We start from the raw sequence: 15,454 nt of genomic DNA on the forward strand, positions 1-15,454 counted from the left end.
TGTGTGTGTGTGTGTGTGTGTGTGTGTGTGTGTGTGCAGCATTTCACTCCAAGGTCCATGCGACCTATCATTACCAGATGACACAGTGAGTGTGGCTGTCAGCCGACTCACCGCTTACTGCCTCAAGTCTGTCTCTCCTCTCTTTCTCTTATTCCTGCTCTGTACTCTCTCTCTTCCTCCTCCCCCCTCCCCCTCCCCCAACCCCTCCTCACTCCTTCCAGCTGTTTTTTGTAGAGCAAGGCACGCCAGGGGGAAGTCCTCCACCAATTGTTTCAGTTCTGAGAGGCAGCGTGGCGGTCGACCCCTCCCTCCTTCTGCCTCTCTCTCGCACCTCTCTCTCTCTCTCCCTCCCTCCCTCCCTCCCTCTTTCTCTCTCTCTCTCTCTCTCTCTCTCTATCTCTGTCTGTCTGACTTTCCCTCTCTCTCTCCTCCCCTTATCGTGACAGAGCACACCTGTTTGGTCTTGGCTGCACGCGCTCTGAGTCCAATTACTCCGTAGGCCCTCGACAGGCGTTTCACACTGTCACACCGCTGCAACTCGGCTGGATTTTTGGGAGTCAAGCTCATCTCGATCTCTGCACCCTCCACTGTCTCTCTCACCTTTACTGAGCACAGGTAGGCTTTAAGGCTATAACTCTGGGGAAATACATGCAGGGGAAGGGTGGAAGGGATGTACATATGTGTGGCAAATGCAAAAGTGTATGAACGAGTGATGTGAGGATGGAAAAGAAAAGGGGAAATATTAGAGGATGGATGATTTGATTGCTGTTGAACCTTTTGCAGTCTTTTCTCTGTAGCAACTACATTTGGTATCATTGTGTTTGCAATGTGTCTCTTATACTTGTTTAGAGATTGAATGTCTGCTAGATAAGATACAATGGTCACACTGTGACAGTGAGTTTTACATGATCCACCTGTGACCAAAGTGATGCATGTGTTTACAAGGTGATGATGCACTTTCACAAATTCAGAGAGATCAAGAAGTAGTGATGGCTGCGTGTGCGCATGCATGCATGCGTGTGCATGTGTATGTGTGTGTGTGTGTACGCACATGTGTTGTTTCTCAATCACGTGTTTGTTTATCTGTGTGCCAGGTTGTCAGCCCTCATCCCTACATAGTCTTTGGGTCTGGATCATATAAGTAATTATTCCCAGTCCATGCATACAGGATTTCCTATACCTATATATGCACCAAACTACGTCATATGGAGGTGTTGCGCAGCGAAAACAGACGATCTACAAGCTCACAGTACATTGCATAGCAATGCAATGTGAGCTTGTAGATCGGCCATTTAAGAAGATTTGTAAAAATAAATAAAAACAGGGACACCAGGTTGAAATAGAATTGCACTTAGGATTGGGTGAAAGATAATAGGGTACCAGCATCCACATGTTGGTCTGTTTTTCACCCATCCTCCTTTCCATTGCATCCTCCACCGGACACCATGTTGTCTCTTCTGTGGTTTCTGCGTTTACCTCTTCGGGGTCGCGGTTTGGAGTTTGTTGCCTCTTGTGGCAATTGACCAAGTGAAGTGTTTTGACATGGCCTGCAGGCTGTTTGGATGTTCCTCATATGCTATGCTATATCCGTGGGTGTGTTAGTTTATCACTTGACGTGTACGAAGTGGCCAAATGCTGTTGTGTCTACATTCCTGAATACATTCCTTTTCTGCCTTGCCTTTTCTTTACACTCACTGCTCCAGTGGGAAAGCTTTTAGGTAGAAAGTCCCTTTCTTCTCGGTTGTTGATTTTATTCAATTCCTTTCTTGTCTTTTTGAATTGTCTGTCATTCTCTCTCTATCTCTCTGCCTCTCTCTCTCCTTCTCCCTCGCCTTTTTCGGGTGTTTGAGCATTCTAGAAGCACAAGAGAGGAGAAGAAAAGAGGCTGAAATAACAAGAACGATTTCTTTGTGTTGATTCAGCCCATTACCGTTTGTCAAGCCCTTCATTGGAAAAGCTCTGTGTTTCTCAGACTTTCCATCTCAGCGGTTCGTGTAGGAGTGCAAACAACACACAGACCATTTCAACTCCACAACCCCCAATCTCTTATCTATCTGCTTGGAGCTCTGTTTCTCATCAATGTGAACCCTTCCTCGGCCCGCCTTCAGTGCTGTGTTTTGGTAGGAGCTGAGCAGGGTCTGGTGATTGCTAGGGGCAACTAAAAGTGAGAGGCTTTGAAGAGGAGATGAAAAAGCAAAACCACAGCACTACCTAGGCAACATACCTATTAATCCTGAAATGTTTTTTTTTCTCCCCTGTTTTTTTTCTCTCTCTTTTCTTTTCTTTTGCTGATTTTATGTTATTATTTTATTTATTTATTTTCTTCGGGTTAAAGAACTTTGTAACCTTTTTTGATAAGAGTTATTATTATTATTAACAGCTTCCTCTATCAAGAGAGGTCTGGTTGAATTCCCTGCTAACTCATTACATCTCTGATAGCACTGATCTGCAGGGTACTGAATGAGCCAGAATGGAAAGGAATGGAGAGCAATGGAGGAACTAGAAGAATAGAATAGAATAGAATAGAATAGAATAGAATAGAATAGAAACTGTATGTGGACTGTACTGGAGTACTTTGACTGGATTCACTCTTGTGTGTTGAGCTGTACAGATGTTTAATATTAGCAGCAGAAATTAGTTAAGGGGGAGGGTTGGAGGACACCGGGTCCATGAGCTGCACCCAGGGGCTGCATTTTTCCATCTGGACCTTAACTGTCTGGGGCGAAAGAGCAAAGGAACAATGGAGATGAATGGACCTCGGCCATGAAAATACTTTCTTTTTTTTTCATTCTCTGGAACAGCAGAAAGTTCCACATGTGTATTCTCCTGGCCAATTCTTTTCATTTTTTTTCTTTTTTTACTGTAGAAGCCAGGGTTAGAGGAAGAAAAAAATATATATCGTAAGCTATGGAAGGGAGGAGGAGAGAAAAGGAAGGACCTAAAAAGGGAGGAGGTGATGGAAAGAGAATAAAGGGAGAATAGGTTTAGACAGCTCATCCATGTCTGTTTGATAATGGTTCTGAGGTTCTCCTTGTGGAGCAGCTGAAATGTGGTTCAAACCACTTGCTGGCTGGCTCATACTGTACAAGGACTCCAGGCATGCCTTAGGGACCTCAAATTGATCTGTTCGTGGCGGTTATGGGGCTGAAATTATTATTTTTCTTCTTTATTATCTCAAAACCTCAACCAGATACGTCAAATGGCCTCTAATTTGTCCTGGTCTCGGGGACTTCGCTTGAAGCAATGTTCTGACCCTCTCTAGACGATGGGTTGACCGGTTGCAGGGGCGGGCTGTGTGTGTGTGTGTGTGTGTGTGTGTGTGTGTGTGTGTGTGTGTGCGTGTGCGTGTGCGTGTGCGTGTGCACGTGCGCGTGTGCGTGCATGTGCATGTGCATGTGCATGTGCATGTGCATGTGCATGTGCATGTGCATGTGCAAGCACACAAAAGGACAGAACATTCACCACTTGTTGATGTGTTTTAAAGCGGGCACACGTGTTTTAAATGTCCCGTAGCCTTGTAAATACCTTCCCATGATTCATTGCTGTCAGAGGTTCCGGAGGGGCAGTACACAGACCTGTGGCGAGTTGGGGAGGGGGGGGGGGAGGTTGAGGTCTGCAGACAATGGACCAAAGATGCTTGCAGACAGCCAATGGCTACCTTATGTCTGTTATGCATTTCCTGTATAGGCTACTATGATTTGTTTGTATTTTGTCTTCCATTTCTGCAGTGCAGAGGTGCGAGTGAATGTTGTTGAATGGAGAGATCGACTACACATATAACAAAATGGAAACAGGCGAAGGATGACTCATAATTTTTTACATGTCTCATATTTCAGAGAACAGGCAAAGAAAGATGAGAGAGGGAGTAATGACGGGAAACTCAAGAGATGAAAACTCAAGAGTCTGTGCTTAAAATTTGGGCATTTATCAGATGTTGTTATCCAGAGCAACTTACAAAAAAGGAGATCAGAGTAAAACAAGAGGGAGCGTAGTCACATAGTGTGCAAATAAAACAATTTAGAGCTGCAAAGAAACTAGGATACCGGGTAAACATCAAACCTAGCAGCATCTATCCAAACAATATGCGACTGTATCCAAATAACATTCTTACCCTTTGGGACAAGCAAATAGTATAGCATATAGCATCTATCCTGAAGAAGCAACATGAGTGATGGAATGAGGAGAGTTAGGGGGTGAGGTAAAGTCTGAAGAGGTGAGTTTTCAGACTGAGGCTGGAAAACGGGGAGTGAGTCTGGAGTCTGCTTCCTGTCCTAGATTTATTAGGAACACTACTATAGGACTTATGGAGGGTGAAGGGAGATGATGCCGCCTAAGGGGTTAAGAGTCAACCTCCACCCCTCCGCTCAGAGAAAGAGAGATCAGACAAGGAATGACAAATCACAGGCCTCAGGCTTCATGCAGAGGCAGGAGCATAGAAGATGCACGGGCTGCTTAAATGTTTAAAGCCTGGGCTTGTAGCTACTTCTTTATCTCCACCATATCCGTTTTCCATTGATTGAAAACACAGACGTTCTCTCTCTCTCTGCCTCCCTGTGCCAGGTTGTTTTTTTTGTTTTTTTTCACATCTGTCTAACGCACACGTGCACACATGCAGAACTTTGATAAGCCCCTCATGACTCCTGGCAGATTCCTCAAGCTCTTTGAAGGCCTGAAAGAGTGCCGATCCCAATGCAGTAAAGTTCACACAGCTTAAATTGTCGTCAGACTCCCCACTGATCAGAGTAAAGCGTTTCAAGTTGCACACTACTGACGTTTGGCTCATGATATATGATGCCACATTCATTGCACCACTCATTCTACTGCTCTTCCAAAAAATAAATAAATAAATAAAGTTTACATTCAGCATAAATAATAAAGATCCCCCAAGCATTTCCAATTTTTATTGATGGGAAGACTGGTTGACTGTTCAATATTAGCTACTGTACTGTATCATGAAGTTTAACTTCAGTTCCTCTGTGGTTCAGCTAGCTTGTTTGTTTTCCGTTTTTTGGAAATACTGTGCTGTTTACAAAATAAAGTTTGAAGCTTTAATGTCAGAGAGCCAGCCATCATTGATTCTGGTATCTTCCAGATTGATTTAGTGTCATGTTAACTAAAATAGTTTGTTAATCTACACCAGATGTCTTCTGCGAATCAGGGTGACTATGAGTGGATCAATTTGTCAGTCTGTCAATAGGGTGTTAATATGTTACCTGCATTGTTTATGCTCTTTAAGTAAGTAATGGCAATTATAAGTGTGCAAACATTTTGGTTTGGTTTTCTTTCAGCAATGATCCTTGGAGTTGTCAAAGCCTTTCTTGTGCAGTTATCATCAGCAAACATATTATGTTTGCTGATGACAATTCATTTTAACTGCACATTGAATTTTCAAGGTTAATCCTGAACAAAATGTTGAAGGACAGGGATCATAAAACAGAAAGCTGAAAGCACAGTGTTTGCCAACATTCAGCATTAATAGTTTCCCAGTGTCTAAGAAAGAGATGGTGACGACGAAGGGCTTTGATTGAAAGGAAAATGGAAAACGTTTCAGTTCTGGAGGTGTGTGCAGATATTTCTGAAAAGTGTACAGAATAAAAAATGCCGACATGGGTACGATTTGGACTCACTCATGTCATGTTCCAGCATGCTGCTGAGATAGCCCTCTAGGTTCAGCTCTCTCACACAACACACACACACACACACACACACACACACACACACACACACACACACACACACACACAGACACACATGCACGCACGCATGCACGCACGCATAACAACATACATACTGTACATACAGGCATGCACGCACAAAGTAATGTACTATATTCTCATGCATTAACATAGACATGCTTGAACTATGTTAGTTAACCACATTCATCTCTATTTGTGCCTACTCTGAGATTGTAGATCAGCCATTTTCGTGTAGAGGGGAAAAAAAGAGAAGACATAGTATAGACCCCTAAGGGATCCCCATCAATGAAATATATAGGTTTCTAATGATTATGGAGGCTGCACGATCTGTCTAAAAGATCAACTGACCTGACCAACAGCAGAGTTTTGGGTCCGATACCGATTGCAATTTTGGACAATCCACCGATCACTGATTGTTTTGACCGATATTTTGTCATAGTGCTAAATCAATTCTAATCAATTGGAACAACTTTGAATGAAGTTTCCAAAAAAATATTACAATCTGAAATAGCTGATCCACAAGCTCAGAACACGCCACAACATGACGCGTTGTAAGCGCGTAGGGTCACCTATTATTGAACATTTCAGAGGCCTTTTGAAAATGTTATGCTTACACATAATGACAAGCTCAAAATAGGGATGCAAGGTTGAAAGTGGTCACACTTGTCGGGACACGTCGGCTGCGTAATTTGCAGACACTGATCTCGTCAAAAAGTCACGTAGTTAACGATATTTATCAGCAACCGACACTGTACTTCAACAGAAGTGACTTTCATGTCACCTTTCATTCTTGGCGAATGAAAGGTGACATGGTCTTGATGACATTCTTTCATGTCAACAAGACAAAATACCATTAGCCTACATGCTTAACTGCGAATGCAACCATTTACGCACACCACCTGTCGCACAAACTGACAATGACCACCGCTATCTCATGGATATTGGGATGACCACATTCTTGTTTGTCTTGCAGCTGAAGTTTGTTAGTAGAAGACCCCCCCCACACACACACACACACACACACACACAAAAAGAGAGAACAAATAAATAAATAAACAAACTGTCCTGGAAATTCGTCTTTGTTTTTCCTTTCTGTGGTTTTATTTTCAAATTGTTACTTTATGTCCAGGGAAATCTACTGTGACTGATTATGACTCACTAGGCAGTCGGCAGCAATTACATGTTCTTGTGTGTGGAATGGAGCGGGAGTTGTTTAATGCTCACAGCATTGTGTTGTCAGAGCTTTGAGCTTGGTCGCTCTCTGCCTGTCTGGTTCACATTAGAAACTGCTGAAATGTTTATGGACTAAGATAAATGGGAGGATACACAGGAGGTTGGCTTTTATATGGCTTCCTGTGTGTGTGTGTGTGTGTGTGTGTGTGTGTGTGTGTGTGTGTGTGTGTGTGTGTGTGTGTGTGTGTGTGTGTGTGTGTGTGTGTGTGTGTGTGTGTGTGTGTGTGTGTGTGTGTGTGTGTGTGTGTGAGAGTGCATGCATCTACATCTACCCGTGGTCATGGGTCGAATCCAAGGAGATAAGGTTCAACGATGACAATTGAAGGGTTACAGTATCTGCTATTGGGACAAAGTGAATTCCTGAACATGCATTATGTTAATACAGGTAGGCTTCATCTTACTGAGATCAGTCTCATTTAGGCCTGCAACAGTTAATCCAACTAATCAATACAAAAACTAATCATAAAAAATGTCCTTTGTGACAAACTCCATCTCGCCCCAAGGTCAGCTAAATCAAACCATGAAAGTATTTACAACACAAATACAGTTTGAAGCAGACTTTCCTTTGCATCATCGAATGCAGAGCCAAGTGTGCAGACATGGCTTTCATTGGACTGAGGTTCGAGCTTCGATAAGAGATTTCTTACAACAGCCAACATTACTCAGTGAGCTGAAAAGAGTGGAACAGCATGTTCTCTCTGGATCTGGACTGGAGATTACTTCTTCATCCCTCACCGACCATATACTCCACGCTTCCAACGCTCCGACATGTCAAATGGTCAGCATGGAAAACTACACGCATGCTATTACACGCTATGATGAAACATAAATGTCAAAACTCATTTATTATTTCTTTTTTTGGGGGGGGGGGGGGGGGTGTGGGGTTAAGCCTTTCTCAGACAGTGCTAGAGACAAGACATGTGGAGAGAGTAGGGGAAGGACATGCAGCAAATCCTCCAGCCGGGAAACGAACCGGGGACTCCCTACGTGTCCTAACCAATCGGGTAGTCCCAACTTATTCCCACTTGGATATTGTTTATGTTCAGGCCAAATATGGACTGTGTCATAGAGGATTATATGCTCAAATAACAGTGAGCTAGCTTTGTGACTGACCTCAAAAAGCAATTCCATACATGACCTCTTCACTTGTCGGTCAAGGAAATGTCAACAACAATAATGAAAATCAACCACTGTGGTAATGGGGCGGGCGTCCTCCTCTCTGACCCCCTTTTCCTGTGGTGTCCCCCAGGGATAAACTTTGGGCACTTTATTGTGTTCAATGTACACGCTTCCCTCGGGTCATATTACTTGCGTTTGCAAAGACAATATCCATTTTCATGATTATTCTACCGTGTGGCGCGGTTATGCTCTATTCAGACAGAGCAAATAAACCTGTATATATATATCAGAGGTTCTCAACCAGTGGTCCGGGGACCACCAGTGGTCCTTGAGGGGGTTCCAGGTGGTCCCCAGCTAAATGATGGAGCGTTGGTAACCAAATGGACCCTTATAGATCTTTAACTCTTGAGAGCGTAAAATGAAACCAAATGGACCAGTATGGTCCATTTGGTTTCATTTTACGCTCTCATGAGTTAAATTGCATTACTTTACTTAAAGAATTGTTATTTTGATCAACGTTTGCCTGTTATCTCTCCTATGGTACCAACATCAATACAGCATGGAATTGTGGACGGAATTGTGGACAAAATTGTGGACAAAATCGTATCCAATGATTACGAAATATTTTTTTTTGTGTCTGAGAGGCTAAATCTCATCAAATGGCTCAAAGCCAAATAAATAATGGCCCTTGATATGAAAAGGGTTGAAAACCACTGCTGTATATGATAAAACATGATTCAAATTGATAAAAAAGCCTGCACAGAACGTGCAAAGAGGCAAGCAGCTGAAGCTCTGCAGGGTTACAGTACTATACAGTGAGTCTCAGTGGCGGTTGTCTTGTGGGTTAGTAGTCCTGTAATTATGTCTCATGTTCAGAGGGAGCTCCCATGAACCATGAGTCTCTTGACCCGACTCAACCCTGGGATCTGGACCCGTCATGCACGCACACACACACACACACACACACACACACACACACACACACACACACACACACACACACACACACACACACACACACACACACACACACACACACACACACACACACACACACACACACTCAGCTGACTTGACCTACGTATGCATTTATTTACTTGTGAGTGTATTTATTCATCTACTGTACTATCTAGTATGATAGTAAAACATTATATTGGCTTAACACTTTCTCTTAGCACTCAAAGCACTTTATAGAGTTAAATAATCAGACTATCTGTTTATTTATTCATATTATATGTCTGTCTGTCTGTCTGTGTCTCTGTCTGTCTGTCGGTCATCCATCTGTCTTTATGTCTACAGAGCTTACTGTATACGTGCAAATCGGATGCAGTCGTTGTCTCCCGCACGCACGCACGCACGCACGCACGCACGCACGCACGCACGCACGCACGCACGCACGCACGCACGCACGCACGCACGCACGCACGCACGCACGCACGCACGCACGCACGCACGCACGCACGCACGCACGCACGCACGCACGCACGCACGCACGCACGCACGCACGCACGCATGTCGTTGAGCTCAATTCAAGCCAGGCTGCAGTTACTTTCAGTTCTTGCCAGCTGGTTTTTGGGGTCGGTTTCATCATGCAGGTCATGATGTTAAGGTCACGGTCCACTGTATGGTGGACTGTATGGTCAACTGCACTAAGATCATTTGTTAGCAAATGTGGCTCATTGGGGCCTTTCAATTATTGTAGCAACGAAAGGAAAAAGAAGGACCTCTTGGCTAGGCGTGTGACAGGCAGATTGCTGGGTCGCTCTGTGTGTGTGAGAGAAAGTGAAAGAGAGAGACAGAGAGAGGGAAAGACAGACAGACAGAGAGAGACAGAGCGAAAGGTCACTGAGTTGTATATGTGTTTAATGACAGTGTGGGTACCAGGTTGGGCCTGTTGTCACAAAAGGATGGTTGGACAAGGAGACAAGGTTCCCACAGCAACTCTATTACACCCTGTGGTACTCGTGACTCTGTACTTTTGACATTATACTGTAATGATCTGTACCTTTCATTCTATAATAATAATAATATATATAATATATGTTACGTGAAGTAAAGTGCTTAACAACTTAGAATCAAACAGTGAATCATAAACAATTACAACAACAAAAACAACACACAACAACAACAGTATCAGTGAGAATAGATGCATCAAATTCTGCTGTTAGGGGGTTAAAAAGACCTTTCTTTAGAAATGGGTCTTTAATTTAGATATAAAAATGGTTATGGAACTAGCAAACCTGAGGTCCCTTGGTCACCCGCTTAGTAGTGTTGATTTCGTCGACTAAATCTATGACGAAAAATGTTCGTCGACTACCTTTTTCCACTGACGAAAACTAAATAAAAACTATATAAAAACTAAGCTATGGTGACTAAAACTAAGACTAAATATATCGACAATTTCGTCAACAAATAAAAACTAGACTAAAATGTTAGGGAGGGACTAGAGGAGAAGAGATCCAGTAGAACTAAAAGACAAGTCATTTAATGTTTGGTTGCACTCTGAAAATAGCAGATCTACAAGCTCACAACGCGTCGCGCTGCGACGCGTTGTGAGCTTGTAGATCGGCTATTTTCAGCATGCAACCAAGTGTAAAATCAGCCATTATGACGCCATCAAAGCTCCGCCAAAATACATTTTAGTCGACTAAATCAACTGTAGATTTAGTCGACTAAAATCTTATGATATTTAGCCGACTAAAACTAGACTAAAACTAAAACATTTCAGATGACTAAACTATGACTAAAACGAAATCAAAATTAGCTGTCAAAATCAACACACCCGCTTAGACTTAGGAACTTCTAGTAGATCCCTTGCTGAGATTTGACTAGAGGGCGTTACAGTACTCCAGGCAATGATGAAATGAGGGCATTGATAACTTTGTGAAGGTTAGGGGTGGAAAGGACTGCTCGAATTATGTGGATGTTTCTTAGGTGGAAGCAGGTACGAACCACAGTTTTTACCTGAGTCTCAAGACAGAGGTCAGAGTCCAGTAGTACACCCACATGTTTTGCTATTGGTGTGACACTGGCTGACATGGAGTTAAGACAGTTGTGTAGGTGGGATCTAGAGGTGAGAGGGCCGGACAGGAGAATTTCTGACTTGTCTGTGTTGAGTTGCAGGAAATTTGCAGACATCCAATTTTGTAGGTCGGCTAGGCAGACCTTAAGAGAGGATAGACAGTTGGGGTTTGAGGTCTAGCACTGGGATGGCCACCTGCAAACGTGGCCTCTTTGTTATCCAATATATGATCAAATTAAGTAGATGGACTAATATAAAACTTACAGTGGCTTCCACTGGTTGGTGTTTGGACAAATGCTAGGGTTGACGTTTACCTGGTGTCCTAGTTAATTTATAGAGCTTAACTTACTGTATGTGACCTTTTACCCCGTTGTTTCTTGACTATAGGGATCATACTCTGATTTTGCACTTTGAAGTCGCTGTATGAATGACATGCTCAGTCAGTGCCTGAATAGTAAATTGTGTGCCTTATGGCTAAAAAGATAACAGCTATTTCTTTCCATTGTGAACAACCATCTCCAACAGTGAAGCAGAGTGCTGAGGTCTGATCCTACAATATTCAGACATCACTTTGGTTCTCAGGCAAGCCGTTCTCCGGGCCACTGCCTCTAGTGGCAGAGGGGAGAATTGCTGTAGCTTCTGATGTCTGTGTGGACAATCTGTGGAGAATCTGTTGACAGACTTACTGTAGCACCGTTTTATTTGTCGTTGATCCTACCAATAAACATGTGAAGATAAAGTCGGAAAGCAAGCTAGTATTGTTGTTGTTGTTGTTATTATTATTATTATTATATTAATATTATAATTTTGTTCCTTAAAACTATAATTAATACCTTAAAATGTGTCCTCTAGAGCAATGATTAACTTCAAGGATTCTCATTTGATGAGCATTAGTCCACCGACCCCCATTTTAAACGATTTTTACATCTCAATCTGCGAATATTTCTACTGTTGGCCATGATTTGGTCTGTCATTTCCTCCAGAATTCCTTTACTGATTATCTACTGTACATTGATACTGGGAACAGCTGAAAGTGAAACTCTAATCAAAATAAACATTTGTGTACGGTGTCTAGTTTACTACATGTAATAATGGTGAAGATCACTGAAGATAGGTGAAGATCCCCCCCGCGCCCTACATTTAGAACCAGTGCTCTAGAGCATTGGTCGTGGACCAATTTTTTTTTTTTTTGGTCCCGGGCAAACGTCAATTTCTCTTTTGGGTCTTGAGCTAAAAGGTTTGGGAACCACTGCTCAAGAAGAGGGATGGTTTTGCTGTGTTTTGTTTTGTGTTGAACTATAACCTTTCTAGTCTCTCACCTGTGACGCCAGCTGCTCAGTTAAATAGATCATTATGTGACCAGTTCCACAAAACGACTACGCCCAAGTAGTTAACCCTTTAACCTTCAACCTCTCACCTGTACCCTTTGTCCTGGACTTTTATCTGTCCACTAGTTCTCAAAGGGCGGTCCGGGGGAACGCCTGGTATCCTTGAGAGGGGGTTTCCAGGGGGTCCCCAGCTAAACTTTAATTCCACTACTATTTTACCAACTAGAAGTTATTAGGCCAATGAGAGAATGTATGACTGTTCAGACCATAATAGGTTTCCACTGTTATCTCCCTCCCTACCTACAGTATCACTCCTCTCTGTCTGTCTGTCTGTCTGTCTGTCTGTCTGTCTGTCTGTCTGTCTGTCTGTCTGTCTGTCTGTTTCTCCATGCACCTTAGGTTCACTCCATTTCAAGTCTATTTCTGCTTGTTCTTTTGTCCTTGTTTTGATGGGTTATCAATCTCCACACGGTATCATTTACGGTGGCCTCTCACCAGGTGGGACTAACTAACGACATTCCACTTCAACTTTCAAACACAACTCACAATGTATCCTGTATGTATGCCCTGACCCTTGACCTGTGACCTCTATCTCCCCCCCCCCCCACCCCCAGGCTCCCAGCCAGCAGCACCATGAGGTCGGCCTGTCTCTCCCTGCTCCTGGTCACCGCCTGTTGGGCGCTGCCCTTCCGTCAGTCCGGTTTCCTGGACTTCATGCTGGAGGACGAGGGCGCGTCTGGAGACCGGTTGCCCGACCTGACCGCGACGGAAGACAAGGACTTTGACGTGCCCGTCGGCGCGCCGGCAGGACCCAAGTGCCCGTTCCGCTGCCAGTGTCACCTCCGCGTGGTGCAGTGCTCCGACCTCGGTGAGACAACATCTCGCTTTCATGGGGTGATTTTGATAGTAAAACTGAAACTTAAGCGTGGTAACCACATTAATTGCACCATCACCCGTCTCAATTACGGCTGGTCACAGTGCCCTGTATCTAAATTAACCCATTAAGACCGGGAAAGCATCTGTCAATTTATTTAGACTTTAACCACTTTAACCATTAACTTACACTTTGGCTATTCAAAAATAGCAGATCTACAAGCTCATAGCGCGGCACTCTATGAGCTTGGAGATCCGCTATTTTTTGAAAAGCGAACATTTGTAACTCAACTTTTTTCCCCCCCACGATTTTTCAAAAATAGCAGATCTACAAGCTCATAGCGTGGCACTCGTGCCGTGCTATGAGCTTGAATATGTGCTATTTTTGAATGGCCAAAGTATAAAATAATGGTTAAAGTGGTTACACAGATCCGTTCCCGGTTTTAATGGGTTAAGCAAAAACTAAAACAAAACAAAAAAAGCATGTAAAAAAGACTTCTGAAGATTAAGCATAATCAGCCTTGATAGCAATACCGTCCACTTTAATGTGTGGGTGTGATCATATCTATTGTTACATGATCCCAGTGGTTCCCAAACATTTTAGCTCGAGAGTACCCAAAAGAGATATTAGACATTTGCCCGGGACCCAAACTAGTGACAATAGCAGATCTGCAACCTCAAGCAGATCGCATCGCGCTGCGTTGTGAGCTTGTAGATCTGCTATTTTCACTACTTCTTAAAAGTTTTTTTATTTTTAATTTTTTATGAAAATGATTTGATTTATCTAATTCTATTTATGAAATACTTTTGAAATATGTTGGAATTCATTTAATAGATGAAAAGCGGTGATTCTTTTTTTTTAACCTCTTGAAATAATAATATATTTTTTTTTAATGGAAGACACAAAATAGGGGATATTTACTTGCGACCAGTACAAAATTGGTCCGCGACCCAAACATGGGTCCCGACCCACTGTTTGGGAAACAGTGCTGTATCCAACTCATATTAGTGTATTCCACCTGAAGCATCATCTTTGCTTGGTTTGGATATCAAACAACTGAAGCAAGCACGGCGGGCCCGATGGCACACTGTGATAGTTTACATGTACAGTACAAAAGTCTCTGCACTGAAGTCACATCCCCAAGTTTAGAGAGAGAGAGAGAGAGACTTTACAAGGTCGGTCATCCTCATTCCCATGAAGGTGTCTCCTACTTCCAGCCCAGAGATGGAGGGATCTTCAAAGGCCATTTGCCTTTGATCTGCCCATCATCAGCTTGTTAATTCCCCCACACAGAACATCGCCCCAGCGCAGACTCCTTAAATACTAACAGATGCTGTGAACTGTGCTTCGCTTCCTGCAAAACCATGACATTATTTGACCCAATCGGGGCCCTTTTCTCATTTTCCTAATTGTTTTCTCAGACAGGGTTGATGTTAGCAAGGTTAGTCTGGGGAAAGTCCGGAATTTGTCCCCATTTTTTAACAAGCCATGTTCTGAAAGTTGTTTTCCACCCTTAAAGTTTACACTGGAAGGTTAATAGTCTGCAGATGACTGGTCTGCGTCTTGCATCAGCATAATTAAAGCAGTTTACTTGATTGTTTTCATCATTGTTTAGAGTTTTATCAAGTTTGTTTGTCTAATTGGCTGCCTACGCTATACCGCGGTGTGCGTCACCTGAAGCCACGGAAAGTCCCTGAACCCCACCTCTTGCTGCATAGAATACAACCCAGTATTTCATCACCTTGAGCTTATGATTTATGATGCATGTGTTTATGTGTTCTGAGAGGGAGATGTGTGGGCTTAACAGACAAAAGCAGGAGTAATTAAAAAGTGCAATAGACTGATCTGACAGAGAAATAGAAACCAAAAGCAATTTGGTCCATGTACAGTACAGTAGTTACATTACAAAGAGTATAGCCTGAAAGGGGGAAGATTAACCCATTATTCTACAATATGTGTTCCAACAGTTTTAATGAAAAATGTTGCTACATCAGCGGTTCTCAAGCTTTTTCATGTCAAGGACCCCCAAAATGAAATGTATTTGGCCGCGGACCCCCATCTCAAATATTTTGTTCCAGGGACCCCCAGACGCAAAGATTTGAGTTACAATATGTTTGCTTAAAAATATATATATTGAGAGATTTGCACACATTTTAGCGATTTAAAAAAAATAGCAGATCTA

General features: G+C 42.9%; 1 protein-coding gene across 1 annotated transcript in view; it reads left to right on the forward strand.

Moving 5' to 3' along the window:
• Window positions 1–418: 418 nt before the first annotated feature.
• Window positions 419–15,454, forward strand: part of dcn (decorin) — a 31,334-nt gene continuing 16,298 nt past the window's right edge. Inside the window, exons 1-2 of the mRNA XM_080421713.1 lie at window positions 419–615; window positions 13,013–13,266. Coding sequence (XP_080277839.1) covers window positions 13,032–13,266 — 235 coding nt within the window. The 5' untranslated portion in view covers window positions 419–615; window positions 13,013–13,031. The remainder of the gene's footprint in view (window positions 616–13,012; window positions 13,267–15,454) is intronic.

This window comes from Gymnoscopelus braueri, assembly GCF_963280865.1.
Source record: "Gymnoscopelus braueri genome assembly, chromosome: 23".
Lineage (NCBI taxonomy): Eukaryota > Metazoa > Chordata > Actinopteri > Myctophiformes > Myctophidae > Gymnoscopelus > Gymnoscopelus braueri.